At 43.3% G+C, this 21,503-nt stretch overlaps 1 protein-coding gene across 3 annotated transcripts in view; it reads left to right on the top strand.

Annotated features, from left to right (window-relative positions):
• PEMT (phosphatidylethanolamine N-methyltransferase) overlaps positions 1 to 21,503 on the top strand; it is a 168,148-nt gene that overhangs the window by 71,382 nt on the left and 75,263 nt on the right. For all 3 annotated transcript variants that reach the window (XM_089656728.1, XM_089656729.1, XM_089656727.1), the window contains exon 4: positions 10,509 to 10,654. In XM_089656728.1, coding sequence (XP_089512854.1) covers positions 10,509 to 10,654 — 146 coding nt within the window. The remainder of the gene's footprint in view (positions 1 to 10,508; positions 10,655 to 21,503) is intronic.

Raw genomic sequence — 21,503 nt, 5'->3', positions numbered from 1 at the left:
TCCCCAACCCCCACCATGTAGGAGATCCCGCATGGCCAGGGATGAAACTAGGACAATTTAGACAGGAGCCAATTAACCTACCAGCATGTCTTTGGAGTGTGGGAGGAAACTGGAGTACCCGGAGGAAACCCATGAAGGCACAGGGAGAACATGCAAACTCCATGCACGAGGTGCCATGGTTGGGAATCGAACCCATGACCCAATTACTGAGAGAGAGAGAGAGAGAGAGAGAGAGAGAGAGAGAGAGAGAGAGAGAGAGAGAGAGAGAGAGAGAGAGAGAGAGAATTTTAATTTTTTTTTTATAATACTAATGGCAGTAATCAGCGACTTATAGTGGGACTGTGATAATGTGGCAGGCAATCTGACACTTGGTGGGAAATTACTGACACTGACATCACCAGTGATACTATACACTGTCACTGTACTAATAACATGGGCTGTCAACACAGGGCTCTGGGCTGTGATTGGCTGACAAACTCCTGCTGTGTCAATCATAGTGGGAGTTGGCCAGATGGGGAGTACTCGTGCGCCTGTTGTCCGGAAGAGGTCAACGATGCATGAGTACGCCGCTGTGCCTGTATGGGCCACCCATCTGCAGTACATTGCATGTGGGCGGTCCACAAGTGGTTAAAGTATAACCTAAAGGTAAAACTTTTTTTTAGCTTTGAATGGAGTGGAGAAGGGGGGTTAGAACATCTGTCAGGTTTTTATTGCTGACCTGTGTTCTACCTCTCTATTTGTCCTGTTTACCATTATCATTGAAAGTGACAGTAAAAAGTCCCAAATTTTGGGTTGTCACCAGAAAAGTAACAGAGGGGAAATCTTCCAATGAGGACACTAGTTCTGGTGTGCCCTGATGGCCCCAAAGGATTCCCCTAATTGTCAGGGATTTCCTCCCTTCCTGTTTTGGCTATGGGACAGGAAGTGAAAGTAAATCTCCCCAATGAGGCACAGATGAAAAAAAAACTGACAGGTTTATAACCCTCCCTTACTATATCAAAAATGAAAAAAAAAAGCGATTTGCCTATAGTTCTATGTTAAAGGATAAGTTTGCCTTTTTACAAAAAATAATAAATGCACATTTTTTTTGCAAGTAATTTATTATTTTTTTGTTTCTGGAGCCTCTACAGTATTGCACCAGTGATCAGCAGATCGCTGGTGCCATGCAGGTCTTCTGCACACTGTCAGTGTATCCGCTTTCCCACAGGGGATGTAGGGGCAAGCAGGTATACTGACAGCTGATTAGTTCATACGTGGTAACAGATTTCGTAAACCTTGTAAAAGAAAAGGGATTCATGCAGGTACTTTGTGTTTGTTGAAATAATTAGCGGTATTAAACTCAAAAGCAAAGATTTATTATATTGCAGCTTACCGATTCTTAGATGTGATGGCTGCATTCATTTTCTTTAGGCTTTCTTTCTTCTGTTTTCATCTGGTGATCTAGCCAGTAAGTCTGTTGTTTTTCAAAAGAACTAGCTCTACGGCAGAATGTATCAGTTACAGGGATGAGACAAACCATTTACCGCTGTCAGGGATGCTTACAATGATCAGCATTTACTTATCTATGCACAGCACAGCCATCCAGAGCAGTGTGCTTACAGTGAAGCACCAACACACCGCTCCCTAGTAAAACACTCCTAACACACAGTTAACCCTTTGATCGCCCCTCATATTAACCCCTTCCTGCCCAGTACCATTAGTACAGTGCCAGTGCTTTTCTTTAGCACTGCCACTGTCAGTGGCACAAAGTCAGTTCCCTCCAGTGTCAGAATGCGCGCTGCAGTCCCGCTATAAGTCGCTGATCGCCGTCATTATTAGGGAAAAAAAAATTCCAGTGTCTACACCGCCATTTGTAGACGCGATAACTTTCATGTAAACCAATTAATTTACACGTATTGGGATTTTTTTTTAGCAAAGAGCAGAATACATTTTGGCCTAAATTTATGCCAAAATTTGATTTTTAAAATTTTTTTACTGGACATGTTTAATAGCAAAAAGTCAAAAATGTTTTTTTTCTCAAAATTGTCGGTCTTTTTTTTTTCTTTTACAGAGCAAAAAATAAAAACGCAAAAGGCGATCAAATACCACAAAAAGCTCAATTAGTGGGAAAAATAGGGCGTAAATGTCATTTGGGTGTAGCGTTGCATGACCGCGCAATTGTCAGTTAAAGTAACTCAGTGCCGTAACGCAAAAAGTGGCCTGGTCAGGAAGGGGGGTAAATCCTCTGGAGGGCGAGGGGTTAATATAACAATATAAACATCTGAAAACAGCTTTGTGTACAAAATAGATGTCCAATGTTTGCCTCTGCAGAGATGAAACTCTTTGCTGCTTACAAACCCGCAACTGAGGCTGACGGTCATGTGATCCAGTGAAGCAGATGGCGGATTGGGTGGACCCATAACCAGCACATCTAATGTATTGCCCTCTCAGGCAGAAAGCAAACAGTTGAGGTTGTGACAAAGTGCTGTAATATATCAGATAAGCAACCTTCTAGAGGTGTTGTGTCTGCTATGCCCATTACTGAGGTCCCGTGACCCTTTCATGTCTGCAGTCTCAAATGCCTGCTACACACACTAATATATACGTATATACACACACACACTATATTGCCAAAAGTATGGAATGCCTGACCTTTCTTCCAGAAGCACATTTGTCAGGTCAGGCACTGATGTCGGGGGAGGAGGCCTGGCTGGCAGTCTCCGCTCTAATCCATCCCAAAGACATTCTATCAGGTTGAGGTCAGGACTCTGTGCAGGACAGTCAAGTTCCTCCACCCCAAACTGGCTCCTCCATGTCTTTATGGACCTTGCTTTGTGCACTGGTGCGCAGTCATGTTGGAACAGGAAGGGGCCATCACCAAACTCTTCCCACAAAGTTGGGGGCATGAAATTGTTCAAAATGTCTTGGTATGTTGACACCTTAAGAGTTCCCTTCACTGGAATTAGGGGGCCAATCCCAACCCCTGAAAAACAACCCCACACCATAATCCCCCCTCCACCAAACTTTACACTTGGCACAATGCAGTCAGGCAAGTACCGTTCTCCTGGCCACCACCAAACCCAGACTCATCCATCGGATTGCCAGACAGAGAAGTGTGATTCATCACTCCAGAGAACACGTCTCCACTGCTCTAGAGTCCAGTGGCGGCGTGCTTTACACTACGGCATCCGACGCTTTGCATTGTACTTGGTGATGTAAGGCTTGGATGCAGCTGCTCGGCCATGGAAACCCATTCCATGAAGCTCTCTATGCACTGTTGTTGTGCTAATCTGAAGGTCACACCAAGTTTGGAGGTCCTTAGTTATTGACTCTTCAGACAGTTAGCGACTTCTGTGCGCTTCAGCATACGCTGACCCCGCTGTGTCATTTTACGTGGCCTACCATTTCGTGTCCCGAGTTGCTGTTGTTACCACTAACAGTTGAGCGTGGAATATTTAGTAGCCAGGAAATGTCACGGATGGACTTATTGCACAGGTGGCCACCTATCACGGGACCACGCTTGGAGTCACTGAGCTCCTGAGAGCGACCCATTCTTTCACCAATGTTTGTAGAAGCAGTCTGCATGCCTAGGGGCTTGATTTCATACACCGGTGGCCATGGAGGGGATTGGAACACCTGAATTCAATGAATGGAGGGCTGTATCAATACTTTTGGCAATATAGTGTATGGTCCAGTCTCTAGCTGTGGCTGCAACCAATAGGAGTCCTATCTTCCCTGTGACCAAGGACAAGCTCACAGTTTGGCTGCCCATACACCCCATGGCAGTCCTCCTCCAGCCTTGGTCTCCTCAAAATGGCTGTATCTCTCTCTATACAGGGGACACTTTACCCTCTGGCACTGTCCACCAATGGCAGGGAGCACTGACGTGCAACAGAAAGGAACAATCTATTGGGTGGCTTAAAGGAGCCGGCAGCCAGACTACAACTGGCTTCATTTTTGTCTTCTAGTTACTCAGTGAATGTTTTTTAGTAAAATCTAATGTTTGAGGCTCGAGGTGGATTTGATGTATCTAAAGTAGGGAAGGCCTTTGATTACGTGCATCTGTTACTCCAAACGTTTGTGGAACAGCAAGCCCTAGTATGCTTTTTAGTTATTGGCTAGCATGGCTCTCAGTATCTGGAGGACTTTTGGATTTCCCTGACTAGATTATTCGAATACCTTGAACATATTTTTTTTTATTATTTTGTAAGTATTTGTCTGTTCTTACTTCTCTCTCCAGGTCACATGAGGCTTAATGTTTTGTTTGCCGACCATGATGACCTTCAACGTACATAGTCATTGTGTGAATGGATAATTTAATGCAGCCGTAGAAGTGGCTACGCTCTGTGGTTTTCTGCTTTGTTACATCTGTCATTGTTTACATATAGACATTCAGCACAAGAGGACCTGTCATGTGTAAAAACACATGGAATGCAAATCTAAACATAATCCTGGTAAACTGGCTGTGTGTTACAGTCATATATGTCCTATAGTCAGATTTTCATGCAACTTCCATCATGTAGCTTGGTATATGATAAAAACTGTATTTAGCCTATTTACTGGAGCAAGCCATGTCTTAATGCCTCTGAGAACCTTGCAACAATTTCCTAGCAGTACCAAAGATTAACAACTGGCTCTGGATGGTTGCAAGCAGTTTTGTGTAGTTACTCTTGCCATGTCATGTCATGGAGCTGAACTCTAGGCTAACAGTTAAAGTGCATCTAAACCAAAAATGGAATATGTTGCAGCTTACTAGTCCTTGGTGTGCTACTGGTATTAGGTAGAGAAATAGTACCCCATCGTTGGTGTCAGTGGAAAGAATAGTGTCCCATTGTTAGTATCAATGGGAGGAATAATGCCCCATCGTTGGTGTCAGTAGAAGGAACAGTGCTCCAACATTGGTGTCAGAGAAAGGAACAGAATCCAATTATTTGTGTCAGTGGTAATAGCGCCCCATTGTTGGTGTCTATGAGATTAATAGTGCCCCATCATTGTCAATTGGGAAGAATGGTGCCCCATCATTGGTGTCAATCGGATGAATACTGCACCATTGTTTGTGTCAGTGGGAGGAATAGTGCTCCATCATTATCAATGGGGTGAATAGTGCCTCATTGTTGGTGTCAATAGAAGCAATGATACCCCATCGTTGGTGTCAATGGGATGAATATTGCACCATCGCTGATGTCAGGAAAGGAATAGTGCTCCATCGTTGGTGTCAGGGGAAGGAATAGTGCCCCATCGTTGGTGTCAGGGGAAGGAATAGTGCCCCATCGTTGGTGTCAGGGGAAGGAATAGTGCCCCATCGTTGGTGTCAGGGGAAGGAATAGTGCCCCATCGTTGGTGTCAGGGGAAGGAATAGTGCCCCATCGTTGGTGTCAGGGGAAGGAATAGTGCCCCATCGTTGGTGTCAGGGGAAGGAATAGTGCCCCATCGTTGGTATCAGGGGAAGGAATAGTGCCCCATCGTTGGTGTCAGGAAAGGAATAGTGCTCCATCATTGGTGTCAGAAGGAGGAATAGTGCCCCATCGTTGGTGTCGGGGGAAGGAATAGTGCCCATCGTTTCTGTCAGGCGAGGAATATTGCCCCAGCGTTGGTGTCAGTAGGAGGAATAGTGCCCCATCATTGGTGCCAATGGAATGAATACTGCACCATCATTGGTGTCAGAAGGAGTAATAGTGCCCCATCATTGGTGCCAATGGAATGAATACTGCACCATCATTGGTGTCAGAAGGAGTAATAGTGCCCCAGCTTTCCAGTGCTCGATGTGTTATCTTCATTTTTTTCATGCTTCATTTTGGGTTTTTTTCATATCCTGAAAATAACACACTCCATGTCCCTGGGTGTCCATGCTGTGTCTATGCTGTATCTATGGAGGGATCTATGGTTGTCACCTTAAGCCTCGTACACGCTACTAGTTTTTTTTTTTTTTGTTCAACTCAGCGGGCTGAACAAAAAAAAAAACTTGCCAGGTCAGGGGGAGCTGCTGCACTGACTATCTGTTCTCCTGTCAGAACACTCTGGTCAGCGCTCTCAGCTTTTTCGGTCATGCCCCTTCAACAGAAGCCAGCCTCTCGGACCAGCTGCTGTACACACAGGTCGAATGTCAGCCGATTTCTATTGAACTGGCCGATGCCGCCTGACATTTGCCCGTGTACTAGGCTGAAGGCTACTCTTCTGGTATGGTCAGCAAACATGTCATATCTGTTCATCTCCATTACATGGGGGGCAATGCAACTGCTGGTCTACAGAAGATAGCTAGAAAGGAAATTATTCTTCAGTGCAGATCACAGGAAGGGACCAGCGGTGTATTTAGGCTTCGTGCTGCCCTAGGCAACACAAAATTCGCCCCCCAACCCCCCCCATGGAGAGACCCTGATACCGACCAACCCCCCACCACCCAAGAGAGCCTTCCACTACCACTGCCCCCGATACACTGGCCACCCCTCACCCCCACCCCAGCGAGAGAGAGAAGACACTCCACTTCACAGCTCCGGACATCCCCGACAAGAGTCGGGCCCTGCATACACCATCAAGCAGCCTGCAGCCTCTCTCAGATCTGACCTGGTCCCCATGCTGCATGAGTCCCTTTGAAAAATGCTGCCCTAGGCAAAGGCCTTGTTTGTCTTGTGGTAAATACACCCCTGGAAGGGAAAAGGACACTCCGTTTCTGGCAAGATTATCAGGTATATTCTGTATTGATGAAAATGTTCTTAGCTTTAAAAAACAAATAAAAAACAAATGCAGCCACCAAATCCAAGGGCTGCGATGCAATATATTACATTTATGTTCTTGGGTTTAGTTATCCTTTTTAATATTTGATGTATTCATTTTTATGTATTTTTATTTTATGCAGAAAATCTCCCAACTTTCAAAGACGAGAAAGCGGAAAACTTTTTAGCATCAACAGATTTAGGCAGAATGCATGCGGTTGCCTCGCCTCTCGTCACACCTCAGATTATTATGTAACGCTGCAGCATAAAAGTTTTCAGGCATACTCCACATCTCTGAAGACTTATGACTCATTGCTGTCTAAACTTTTTCGCTGAGCACCTAATATACTCATTCCAGTGGGAATATATTACGATCGCTTATTGATGTGCATGTCTGTTCTTATATTGTTGAAGTATTCTACCCACAGAGATAAGGCAGTGCTCACCAGACCTGTGTCTGATTCCTTGTACCAACGATTTTTAGTATGAAAAAGCAATCTACTGTATAAACAGTAAGGGCTGTGACGGGCATGGCGTCAGACCCCAGCCCTTCTCACCAAACTCGTGACCGAAGGACTAGCCAATCTAAAACCGCGATGTCAGGTGCGTAACAATGCCACACCCAGCTGCACCCTGCACACCGGTTTTCCAGCTAATTGGACCACAATCAACGTACCGGCAGCCTGAATGCGATTTGTTACTGGGTCAGGTTAATTACGCAATTAACCCTTCACACTGCCACCACCTCCTTTTTATACAGAGAAAAGGATACTCAGCTACACACTAGGATGATTGGTTAATTGACAGTATACCGCTATCTCTACAGACCGGTTATACAGAGGGTTAAACACTCATAGTAGTGCACTTCAGGGATTCGTAAGTCACATTAAAGAGCTATAGAAACAGTTCAACACTTTCAGAAAGTAAGATTTATTACTAAAAGGTCAAAAGGGTGCAGTAGAAATATTTACAGAAAAAAGATGTAATGTAATATATATATATATACATATTGTATAAAATGTGTGTATGTATGTATGTATATGTGTGTGTGTGTGTATATATATATGTATAAATATACAGAGCACAGCAAACTGATAACCGAAAGAAGTTTAGGTAAATAAGTACTTGCCCACAAAGATGCCTGGGGTTAAACAGTTTCAAGTCTGATGAGCTAAAAAGGGATTTCTGGTCTCGCACTCCGTTTCGTTGGTACAGCGCGATTCTCCTTTCTCTCGGTCTGCTAGGTGTTAAAACGCAGACGGTCCGCACTTCTCTGACTACACACAAAGCATAACAGCTTCTTTTCTACAAAAATCAATTGGTATCTTCTTACAACAGACAAGCCTATTGCCTTATTTGGGAAAAGGATGGCATAGACCGCTACACTGAACGCATTCCTGAGGGAGGGGGAATGAGGGGATACATGAAGACTTCTTAACGCGGTGAGAGCCGTGCCTGGCTCTTGTATGCACGACTGTGATAAGGGCTTGTTCACATGAGTGGCCAGGGGTGGTAAAACCAGGCGGTTGAGTCGTGGTTTTACCACCTCCTGACCGTTTGCCTGAACACTGACATGCAGCTGTTATGGGCTGTACACATGCTGCAGTCACAGCAGAAATTATGCTGTGCTGAGAAATACACAGCAGCATGTTACTGCTGGCAGGAGAGGGACCTGTGTTCACACACAGGTCTCTTCCCTGTCACTGTTTCTCAGCAAACATCAAAACGTCAGGTGCCAGCAGAAAATCTCCGGCAAGGACCCGGTGATCGACATCTGTAGCTGCCAACGGCAGTGCAGGTAGGGTGGTGCACACGCCCCCCTTTCGGAAATGTGAAATTATATGTGTGTATGTATGTGTATATGTATATATGTATGTATGTGTGTGTGTATGTATGTGTATATATATATGTGTGTGTATATATATATATATATATATATATATGTGTATGTGTGTATATGTATATATTTATATAATGTGTGTGTATATATATGTGTGTGTGTGTGTGTGTGTGAGATTTTGTGCTGCCCTGTAGCAGTATTTCTGCTATAGGACAGCGGGGAAGCAGTTAAAGTAGAACTCCACTTTTACATATATACAGTACATAGATAAGAACCTTTACTGTGTTTACTGTACCCCTGTGGAGATCTCTGCTTATTTCCAGTCCTGGAGACATCACAGGAAGTGAGTAGAAATCTCCCCAGTGTAAGGGAATAGCCCATCTTTAACAGCTGTCACTAAAACAAGCATCCCCATTGGAAAATTTGTCCTTTTTCTGTTTTGGTAACAACCCTAAAATAGAGGATTTCCTCTGAAGACCTGAGAAGATAAATACTCTCAATGAGGACACCGCAATTAAAAACTACCCGGGCTACTAACCCTTCTCTATCCAAAACTAGAGGTCAGAGTTCTATCTGAGCATAAGGCCACATTATGAAGTCCTTGTAATGGAAATATTCCATGTCTCGGAAGGAAACACAGAATTTCCCTGCACAGGAGAAAGGATTATTTTATTGTCCATTTTATTGGTAATTTCCATCTAGAATAAATCCATGGGAAATGGAAACTTTGTGATTGTAAAAGGTCCGGACGCTAATAACGGAGATACAACTTGATAATAAACGTCAGGTGGAAAAACGCGAGTGTAGATCCAGTCTTTCCTATAATAAACATCTAATCTCTGAATATTTCTAAAACTTTTCCAAATGTCAGCACACTATTACAGCTGAATAAATATGTACAAAATTACTCAAGAGATCTCATGGATTAAAATAAAATCAATAGACAGTCATGTCCAAAAATATTGGCACTCCTGCATTTCTGTCAGATAATGCACCACTTAACCAAGAAAATTGCTGGAATTACAAATGTTTCAGCATTTTCATGTTTATTTCCCTTTGTTTGTATTGGTAGGACACAAAAAAGTGGAGAAACAAAAGGCCAAATCTGACACATTCCACGCAAAACCCCGAAAATGGTCTGCACAAAATTATTGGCACCCTCTTAAAATTGTAAGAAATAATTGCATTCTAAAGCAGGCCATGCATGGGTCAAATTTCGAATGCTTTCTCGATCGAAAACGTTGTTCGTTCTGTAATCCGACGGTGCCACCAATGATTTCGAAAATCGGTCGTTTTTCACAAATTTTACAGCATGCCTGGTAAACGACATGGGGAGGAACCACGAAAATCAGCCGGTGCCATTGCCCCACTAACAAAGCGAAAATCATCCGATTATTTTTAGGTCTGATTTTCGAATGAAAAATTGTTCGAAAAATGACCCATGTATGGCCGGCCCTAGTTTGTGATGCTTCTGTAATTTGTAATTAAACTTGCCTGTATCAATTAACAGGTGTTGACAATCTAGAAATCACTCTGGCAACCAGTCAAAACATAATGCCCTATTGTTTGGTGTCAGTCAGATTGGCCTGTCATTGATGCCATTGGACCCCATCATTGGTGTCACTGGGAGAAATTGTGCCCCATCGCCGGTGTCATTGGAAGGCGTTGTGCTCCCTTCGTTGGTGTAAATGGGGGGAATTCTGCCCGATTGTTGGTATCAGTGGATGAAATCGTGCCCCAAGGGCCGGAAAAAGGAAAGCAAAGGGCCGCAGCTTGGAGACCACTGCTATATAATAATAAAAGATAGCCGTAGAGGTTTCCCCCACCCCTCCCCCACACCTGTAAAGTATGATATGTAAACCATTTTACATTTTTGATGTTGATGCGTCATCTAAAAGCACAGTTACCTTTTACTGGTATTATGCAGCGATTCTTTTTTCTCCTGGTCATGTCATTGGTTGCTCTTAATCGTTTAACAGCTTTACAGAAGCGATGACCTTTCAGCCGCACTCCGAATTCCTGAAAAGACAAGAGTATCATTACATCGGGGTGGCCCTCGTCGCTGTGGGCGGAGTTCTGGTCATTTCCAGCTTCCTGGCGTTAGGATTTGCTGGGACATACTTGGGTAAGAAAATGTCTATTTTTGGTTTAATGATTAAAGTGAGTAAAATGTGCTTTATATAAAGCTGGGGGGGGGGGGGCAAGGTTTAAAAAGATCAATACACATAAAGCTGATTGCAAATCTTTTGTAAAGATGGGAAAACTCTCTAAATTCTGTGTAATTTTTAATACTATTAATAATACCCTCTAGTGAAAAGAAGAAATAGTGTCAACCAAAATAGCTAAATAACACACATTAGGAAACTAAATATATAGTGCATAAATCAAATATAATGAACAGAATATATATACGTGAAAACAGAATATTGGCCACATACAATGGTGTCTAAATTATACATAAATGATATATGCCATAGGTGAACAAGACAATATCAAAGGTGAAAAAAATATTCCATGCATGTGACTGTGCTTTAAGCTGGAACACACACGTGATCTCCACTTCTAAGTGCAAGTACTCTCCTTCAAATGGCAGCAATGCCTGCTCACCTCCCTTCCTCGACCCACACAGGGCCTCAAAGCAGTTACCACCTCAGTGGTGTATTCCTCTGGCAGACTCCTTATTCCTCCTCCTCTCTTATGCAACTCATAAAAAGACAAGAAAGCCTTCCATAGTGTAGTAAATTTAATAGGCAAAGTTAAAAATTACAAAGTTTTCCACTCACATGCTCCTTTCCATAAAAAAGCGTTTTTCCCAGCCTGTGGGTAGATATGCATGCACCTGGGGGAATCCAATATGGCCACTGTGTCCGGACATACGTCACCAGGAAGTAGACAAACCGACGCGTAGCGTCACGTGCGTCGTGACTTCATCAGGGTTCTGATGAAGTCACGACGCACGTGACGCTACGCGTCGGTTTGTCTACTTCCTGGTGACGTATGTCCGGACACAGTGGCCATATTGGATTCCCCCAGGTGCATGCATATCTACCCACAGGCTGGGAAAAACGCTTTTTTATGGAAAGGAGCATGTGAGTGGAAAACTTTGTAATTTTTAACTTTGCCTATTAAATTTACTACACTATGGAAGGCTTTCTTGTCTTTTTATGAGTTGCATAAGAGAGGAGGAGGAATAAGGAGTCTGCCAGAGGAATACACCACTGAGGTGGTAACTGCTTTGAGGCCCTGTGTGGGTCGAGGAAGGGAGGTGAGCAGGCATTGCTGCCATTTGAAGGAGAGTACTTGCACTTAGAAGTGGAGATCACGTGTGTGTTCCAGCTTAAAGCACAGTCACATGCATGGAATATTTTTTTCACCTTTGATATTGTCTTGTTCACCTATGGCATATATCATTTATGTATAATTTAGACACCATTGTATGTGGCCAATATTCTGTTTTCACGTATATATATTCTGTTCATTATATTTGATTTATGCACTATATATTTAGTTTCCTAATGTGTGTTATTTAGCTATTTTGGTTGACAATATTTTTTCTTTTCACTAGAGGGAGTCAACACACATTTATTATATATAGTGGTCACTTTGATTTATAATTACACTATATGGAGATACATGATTGTATTCATGTGATACAAGCGCTTCACTAATTTTTAATTTTATTTTGCACTTATTGGTATCAGCTAAGTGACAGCAGCTGTATTTTGTCAATTATTCCCATGAGCGCAGGAGGATCCCTTATTATTAATAATACCCACTTTTCCAATCCCCTTTGAGCTCAGCCTTTCACATGGGTGACAGTAGAAGCAGGTGGTTGAGCTGTGGTTTTATTGCCCCCCTGACCAGCCATTTAAACACAGAAATGCAGTCACTGAGGGCTGTATCCGTGCCACGGAATAAAAATTAAAAGGCACGTCGCATGCAGGTGAACAGGGCCCCACCGCATCCACCCTGCAGCCACGTGCAGTGCACAGGGTTGCAGCATGGTGGGAAAGCATTCTGGAAACAACATATTGTCTCCTCACCTCCTTCCAAACACTCTGAATATTGATCTTACGCAGCTCGCTTTTTAGAGGGGTGGCAGTGTAGCCGCATGTATGGACAAACCCTTTGTCACCCACAAAAATGATAATAGCTGTTCTCTGCAATAGAAGAGGTATTGTTCTCACCTCTCTGGTAGTCTGCTGATGTCAAGGGCTACACTTCAGGCACAGAGCCACTCATAAAATTCAGGTAATAGTCATTATCAGAGACAGACAGCAGACACACAACAGGATATAGTCAGAGACTATGGGCATGATACAAGAGGTGGTCAGAGACTATGGGCATGATACAAGAGATGGTCAGAGACACAGACATGATACAAGAGATGGTCAGAGACTGCAGACATGATAAAAGAGATGGTCAGAGACTGCAGACATGATACAAGAGATGGTCAGAGACTGCAGACATGATACAAGAGATGTTCAGAGACTATGGGCATGATACAAGAGATGGTTAGATACGCAGACATAATACAAGAGATGGTCATAGAATGCAGACATGCTACAAGAGATGGTCAGAGACTGCAGACCTAATACAAGAGATGGTCAGAGACTGCAGACATGCTACAAGAGACGGTGAGAGGCTGTAGACATGGTACAGGGGATGGTCAGAGACTGCAGCCATAACACAATAGATGATCAGAGACTGCGGCCATAATACAAGAGACGATCAGAGACTACAGACATAATACAAGAGATGGTCAGAGACTGCGCGGCCATAATACAAGAGATGGTCAGAGACTACAGTTATAATATATGAGATGGTCAGAGACTGCGGCCATAATACAAGAGACGATCAGAGACTGCGGCCATAATACAAGAGATGATCAGAGACTGCAGCCATAATACAAGAGACGGTCAGAGACTGCGGCCATAATACAAGAGACGGTCAGAGACTGCGGCCATAATACAAGAGATGATCAGAGACTACGGCCATAATACAAGAGATGATCAGAGACTGCGGCCATAATACAAGAGATGGTCAGAGACTGCGGCCATAATACAAGCGATGATCAGAGACTGCAGCCATAATACAAGAGATGATCAGAGACTGCGGCCATAATACAAGAGATGATCAGAGACTACGGCCATAATACAAGAGATGGTCAGAGACTGTGGCCATAATACAAGAGACGATTAGCGACTGTGGCCATAATACAAGAGATGATCATAGACTGCAGGCAAGATACAGAGAAGGTCAGATGCTGTGGACATACTGCAAGAGACTGTCAGAGACTGCGAACATGCTATAAGAGTTGTTGGAGACATATTACATGAGGCTAGAATTCCATCTGCAGGGTCCTTGAGCTCACTAGCTCATGTCTACATTACAACCAGGGGTCAGCTGTACAATTCTAAAACAGGCTCACCGCAGCAAAGTTTTAACCCTCTTAATGCCATAAGGTGTGGGTCACATTAATGGCAGCGAAAGGGTTAAATGGGGCAAAGCTAGGAGACTCAGGCCATGAGAAGTGAGTATAATATCTCATCTATTGCAGGGAACAGTGTTTTTGTGGAATGCACGTATACCTGCGTTTGACCTTGCATTACCGCAACGCAAAAAGTGTGAAAACAACATGTAGGTAGAGCCGTTAGCAAAAGCTGCAATGTCACGCTGACAAAATGTGATAATATTTCTACTCCCATTAATAAAAGACTGGCAGTCTTTGGGAAGGAATGCGGTTCATGTTTCAATAGGGGTTCTGATTTACAGCGGGCTGTTGATGATCATTCCAGCTGAGAGTGACGGGTTAGGTGAATGTACATTACACGGCAATCATGTCATGTACTTCATTGTGGAATGAAAACAACTCAGCCCCTCTGTACTGACAGCTGCATAGATCCAGATCCACGCTATGTATACAATACCCGCTTCACTAATCTGCATGCTTGCGTCACGCTTCCAGACGTCTGACCGGGATATAACAACCTTTCACATTCTGCAGGAAGCCCATTTTATTTTCTTTTTACACCGCTGATATGTTTTAACTCTGGGTAACCTTTTTTAAAATGTAAAAGTGTTCTAGTGATGACGCAGCCCTTGAAGTGATATGTCAATTACAAGTAGCTCTTAAAAGTGTTTTTTTTTTTTTTCTACAGGTGTGCATCTGAATGTGATCACATTTTAATCCTGCTTATATTTTGGCGCCTCCTTCCTTCCTCATCAAAATGCTAATTCAATTATTAGATAACATTTTCATTTTTATGACATATCTTACTTTAGACCCTGTGACATCATTGCTAAGTCTGTGCTTTTCTATGCAATGCAGGCAGATCATGGCTGGTGGGAGGAGCCAAAACGTACATGCATGGTGTAACACAACCTCCCTAAAATTGTTCACAAACAATACAAAACAAAATATCCATAAACAACTGGTGCTGCTGATTTAGATGAGGACTAAGTGTCCGGTGATTATCTGCTCCTGCCTAATTAATCTTTGCTAGCTAGCTCTGGAATGTGTGCACACATATAAAGAAACTCACATTGACACATGTTAGGTCTGTGAAAACTTCTTCTCTAATTTATTGGAATGAAAATGTGAGTTTATATATGTGAGATGACGCAAACATCACGTGAGAACAACATTAACATTATATTAGTCTTTGATTGGTCACTCTACAGGAAAACAACCTTCTTCAGAGTATAGGTGTGATCTTGGCCAATGTCTTATCTATAGAAAGAAAAACATTCCTTTGTCTTCAAGTCCACACGATGGGAGGGGGTTGGTGAGCAGACATTTCTTGAGCAAGGAGAACTACAAAGACCAGCAGACAACAAATATACACACAACACATATATATTCATACAATACATTTAGAAACATAAAAAAGTATAAAAGTAGTTATGTAGACAAATGTATATATCCAACAAGAAACCAAATAGGCATTTTACCATATCCATCACACTGCCCGTCACCGCTGTGTCAAATGTGCAGGATATATTGAAAATGTCACATGACTATTGTGCCATGCATGCATCCACCACGTGCTTATATTTTGGCCTTTCTGGTTCCTCCTTTCTGCTTCCTTCCTCATCAAAATGCTAATTCAATTATTAGATAACGTCTTCATTTTTATGACATATCTTACTTTAGACCCTGTGACATCATTACTAAGTCTATGTGCTTCTCTGTGCAATGCAGGCAGATCATGCCTGGTGGGAGGAGCCAAAACGTACATGCATGGTGTAGCGCAACCTCCATAAAATTGTTCACAAACAATATAAAACAAAATCTCTATAAACTGGTGCTGCCAGTCGCCGCTGTGTCAAATGTTCAGGATATATTCAAAATGTTACATGACTATTATGCTATGCATCCACCACATGAATGCTCACCTCTGTTTTTGACCTCTAAATAAAACATGAGGTCCAAAAATGCTTTGTGTCACCATCAGGGCTGTTTCCAGCACAGGGTATTCAGCGTTCTGCTTCTTTGCACTGCGCTCAAACGCACACAAGGCATGTAAACGGCAAAAAAGAGGACCAATAGTGCTCTATATATATGATTTTAAATGAATACTAAAAGGATTAAAAACACTCACAATATAAGAGCACGTCAAATGTTAACAAAAGCGATCATACATGGCTCTGTACCGTTCTCTCCATACAGCAGTCCTCATGCAGTGTGGCTGCGGGATGACGTCACTAGCATGGCTCCGCCCCTATATTACATCCATAGGCAGGACTTCCTCAGTCAGTCAGGACTTCCTCAGTCAGGGGTTGGCAGGTTCTGCACATAGCACATCACAGTACCCTGCCTCAGTACTCCACTCAAGAGACCTTGGCCTTGATGTAAGCAGTGGAGAGGCTCTTGGGAGCAGTTATACAAAGATCTAAGCGTCTTTATGGGTGGATATCAGTCCAGAGGAATGGGCTTTCCTAGGCAGTCTGTATTTGCATGCAGATCACCCTAGGTAATGCCCACATGTAATACCGAACCTCCATGATTGAAAGAACTGAAATTCAATGAATGAAAGGGGCCAGCCTTTTTTTACAAGCTTAGTGCCTGAAAGTTGGCAGGGTCACTTTAAAGGATACCTATACAAAAGAATAGTTAAAGCTTAGCTGTGGCCTTGATATAGACATGGCATGGACATTCAAGTTTTTGCATATACTGTACTTAAACACGCAGCAAGAACTTCAAAACAAGCCCTCAGTAACCTCTGTAGCTGCAGGCATTGTGGAGCAATTCATCTTCAAGGTTTAGAGCAGAAGCACTAAAGTTTTTCAAGTTCTTGGCTTAGTTTCTCCTCCCCTCAAAACCTAAGCCAAGCCAAATTATGTCAGTGTCCTCAAAGACAAATTATGGAGCCACTCCTCCCTCAAGGACAAACTATGGAGCCTCTCCTTCCTCAAGGACAAACTATGGAGCCACTCCTCCCTCAAGGACAAACTATGGAGCCACTCCTCCCTCAAGGACAAACTGTGGAGCCTCTCCTCCCTCAAGGACAAACTGTGGAGCCTCGCCTCCCTCAAGGACAAACTGTGGAGCCACGCCTCCCTCAAGGACAAACTGTGGAGCCTCTCCTCCCTCAAGGACAAACTGTGGAGCCTCTCCTCCCTCAAGGACAAACTGTGGAGCCTCGCCTCCCTCAAGGACAAACTGTGGAGCCACGCCTCCCTCAAGGACAAACTGTGGAGCCACTCCTCCCTCAAGGACAAAATGTGGAGCCACTCCTCCCTCAAGGACAAACTATGGAGCCACGCCTCCCTCAAGGACAAACTATGGAGCCACATCTCCCTCAAGGACAAATTATGGTGTAACTCTTCCCCAATGGATTTTCCATAAACATTTAATGAAGCAGTCCAGATTGAAAAAGTGACACTTCACACATAGCAATTACTGGGAAATTTCATCAGCGAAATTTCTGGAAGACACCAGAAGATGAGAGGTGGTTTACCCTATCAGTGCTCATCCAAAACTGAGGGATTAATCCTGGGTGGAGTATACCTTTAACATATGAACAGCTCAGTCCTTTATATACATTGGTGTTAATACTCGCCTTGGCTCCTGGAATTTATTGAGTCCTGGACTTTGACATTCTCCTGCTAGGTGGGCGTCCGAATCCAGAAAGGATATTAGTGACTCAAACTAAACTTCCCATGCTTAGAAATAACCAAGCAAAGTGGGCCAGTGTAAATAAGCGTTGGAGGACGCCGATGGGAACAACGGGAAGCAAGGCTCCTGCTTGATTGCTGATTGAACGCAGAGCTGTACGGCTCATTCACCGGAGACATGTGAGAAAATGAATGATCGCCTCGCCGTGATGCATGGAAATGAGACACAGCACAGAACTGCAGAAATGTCACCCAGAGAGCGCAGAGATAGAAAAGGTAGATTTAGAGATTATGGGCTCACGCACAGTCATCAGAGCGGTTATACAATCGCTGGAAATGAATTCCTCAAAGCTGAACTGAATTTTGGGCCATTTGTTGTGTAAAAATAAATGCGCTCTATCAATGCCTGGCTGCTGCTCTGTTCAGTTCAAATATTCTTTTTCAATGCTGCAGTACTCTAAGCGCCAAATGTCTGGAGATTTATTGTTCCGGTTGTAGTACGCTGCACCTCCTTCACTAAGTAAAAGTCTTGTATTCTCTTCGTGGACTGCAAGGCTTTTTGTGACTGGAAGAGGGGGGGAGATTGTGACATTCATCCGCCCTTCCTCCAAACACAGCCTTACATTCCGTGAAGAGAATACAAGGCATTTCCTGAATTGAGGAGGTGTACAGCGATCAACCTGCTATGATCAGTATACTACCACTGGCACTACAACGGATATTTGATGCTTACAGTACTGTGAGGGCTGAATGTAAGTAGCAGTTGTAGTAGGCCTCATGATTGGAGGTGGTTAGAACATGCAGCTGTGTTGCGGTTTTACCCCCCCTCCCCCAACAGCAGAAAAGATTATTACCCCGTTGTGTTCCTCAGGCAGTGCCACCTACCAAATGCCAGCGATTCAACTGAATGGGGCCGCGCTGCAACCGTCCTACAACCATGTGCAGCGCATAGGTTTTCTGCATGGTGGTGCGGGTTTTTAGAGGTTAAAACAGGTGGTGAGGATGCAACATGACTCCGCCTCACCACCCATTAACCTCCCTAGTGGTCTGATTATGTCCATATTTCTGTGCTCAAAGCGGTACATTTTTTTGCATGGAAATATGTAGTTTTTTTTTAATTGTAATTTTTTTGGAATAACTCACTAAAATCTGTCTGAACAAGAGTCTAGTAAACATCCCGGGTATGATAAAACTTGAAACACAAAATCATGAATTATAATTTAATAAATAATTATAAAAAATAATAATATAATAATAATAAATTTAATTCAATAATATAATCAAACCAAAAACACTGAAATGTGAAATATAGCGCCAAGTTCGCACATCGCTGAGCAAAGTCGCAAAATTGTTTTCAGTGTCTGATGAGGAATTTCCCCCACGAATCATTATCACTCAATTCTGCAAGTGGTTCTGATTTACTATCGCTGTTCTCTAGCCGGTCTAAAACCGCTTTTGACCTAAAGGGATGCTTTTTGGATGTTTCTCAGTTTCCAGGCAGAAAGAACAGTAATAATGCAGGCAGGGCGCCGAACAAAGCATTCGGGACAAAATGTATGTGGAATGGTTTGATACAGGAATGTTATACTATGTGAATTTAGTGAATGCCACTTTTTGTCATTTTCAAATTTCCCGCTGTTCCATCCCCCGTACGTCTCGACGCTCACAGGGGACGGAACCCAGATGACAGATGCCGGCATCCGCCGGATTACATTGCTGGGGACACTGCAGGAGGGACATCGCGGGAGCGCAGGACAAGGTAAGTGATCGAGGGATCGTGGAGCAGCACCGCATGGTAAGCCCGAGTGTAGCTTGGGGTTACCGCTTGTGGTACTGAAACTTTACCCCGAGCTACACTCAGGAATACTGCCAGGGAGGTTAAATGCCCTTTGAAGAGCGATCCACCGCAGACCCCTTACCAACAGCCACACATTTGACACCCATGGTTAACCTCTTGCCATCTGCCCTATATCACATTTACATTTTGTACAAAATCATGCATATAAACCTCATTTTGCACCTCCACCAGAGGTAGTGTGTGTGCCACCTGAGAGACGCTTCTGCGGTGATTGGACACCGCAGAAGCCGATTAACAGGTGCAGGCCAATGGATGAGCGCCGACGCCGTTGATCGCTGAGAAGAGTGACAGAACACAGCTCTGCCTATATAAACAAGGCAGAGCTGTGTTCTGTCAGCAACGATCTGCTAGATTCTCTGCAAAGCAAGGAATAAAATCTAGCAGATCGTCTAGTAAAAACACATTACCGTGCACACAAAACACTGGCTAGGCACACAGTTAACCCTTTGATCGCCCTAGATGTTTAACCCCTTCCCAGCCAGTGTCATTAATACAGCCACAGTGTATATTTTTAGCACTGATCACTCTTAGTGTCACTGGATCCCATAAAGTTGTCTGTTAGTGTTAGAATATCCACTGCAATATCGCAGTCCCGCTATAAGTCGCTGATCACCGCCAATATCGCAGTCCCGCTATAAGTCGCTGATCTCCGCCATTACCAGTATAAAAAAAAAAATCCAGTATATATACAATAGTTTGTAGACGCTGTAACGCTTATTGCTAACTTTTTTTTTTTTTACCAAAAATCTGTAACAATACATTTTAGCCTAAATTTTATGAAGACATTTTGATTTTTTTTTTGATTGGGTATGTTTTATAGCAGAAAGTAATAAATATTGTTTGTTTGTTTTTTAAAGTTTGGCAAAATAAAAAAAATATGGTGGTGATCAAATTCCACCAAAAGAAAAAAATTATATAAAATTGAATTTATGTACAGCGCTGCATGACCGCGCAATTGTCAAGGTAACGCAGCGCTGTAGAGCAAAAAATGTCCTGCCCATGAAGGGGGGTAAATCTTTCAGAGCCGAAGTGGTTAAAGGTAATTGATTTTAACACAGTAAATGGCCCGACCCGGTTTTTTTCCGCCCCAAAGTTTCAACTTTAAAACTTGGGTTATTGCTGCTTAATTCCCCTGGATTAGATGACCATCTAAAAATCTCCTCTGTTGTGAGTGGCCTCAGTGTTTGTAAACACTACTAGTGTTTTACACCTGTGATAGCAGTGATTGGTTCACATCAATCATAATGTACAGAGACACTCTGAATGGCTCTGTACATCACAAAGTAAGCATGTAGTTTAAGGTATTACAGACGCATTTTTCCATAAAGTATTTTTTATATGGCCTTTTTTTGCAATTTTCTTTGCTCTAAATCAAGAGATTAGTAGATTAGCCACTATAGGCGTTCCCACGGATGCATATATTTTGGTGGTTTTGCCCACTCAGCCATGGCGTCTGTGTGTACAGCCATCAGGAAGAAATGAATACTTTTCAGGCGCGTAGCCATAAATTGAAGCGCAGGAAGGGCGAACGTTGATAAGCGAAGGAAAGGCAAGTATGTGCAGATGGTGGACCATCAGTAAAGTGAACCTGTTGTTTTTCCCAGCATGGGCAAATCAGAGGTTGACTTTCAAGGGATAGTTCACCTTCACTAAAAAAACTGCTTACACAGATAAGAGGCGACTGTGGATAAAAAAAATCAAACAAACCAGCTGTGCAGTTTTGACTAAAGTTAAAGTGTTCCTAAATCCAGGACCCTGCATTCACTATATCTGGTCTCCCCGGACCCTGCATTCACTATATCCGGTCTTCCCGGACCCTGCCTTCACTATATCTGGTCTCCCCGGACCCTGCTTTCACTATATCTGGTCTCCCCGGACCCTGCATTCACTATATCTGGTCTCCCCGGACCCTGCCTTCACTATATCTGGTCTCCCCGGACCCTGCATTCACTATATCAGATCTCCCCGGTCCCTGCATTCACTATTTCTGATCTCC

This window comes from Staurois parvus, unplaced genomic scaffold (assembly GCF_062004578.1).
Source record: "Staurois parvus isolate SC_StPar_1 unplaced genomic scaffold, SC_StPar_1.0 ptg000931l, whole genome shotgun sequence".
NCBI lineage: Eukaryota > Metazoa > Chordata > Amphibia > Anura > Ranidae > Staurois > Staurois parvus.
Note: the sequence above shows the minus strand (reverse complement) of the source record. Positions and strands in the feature narration are given on the sequence as shown.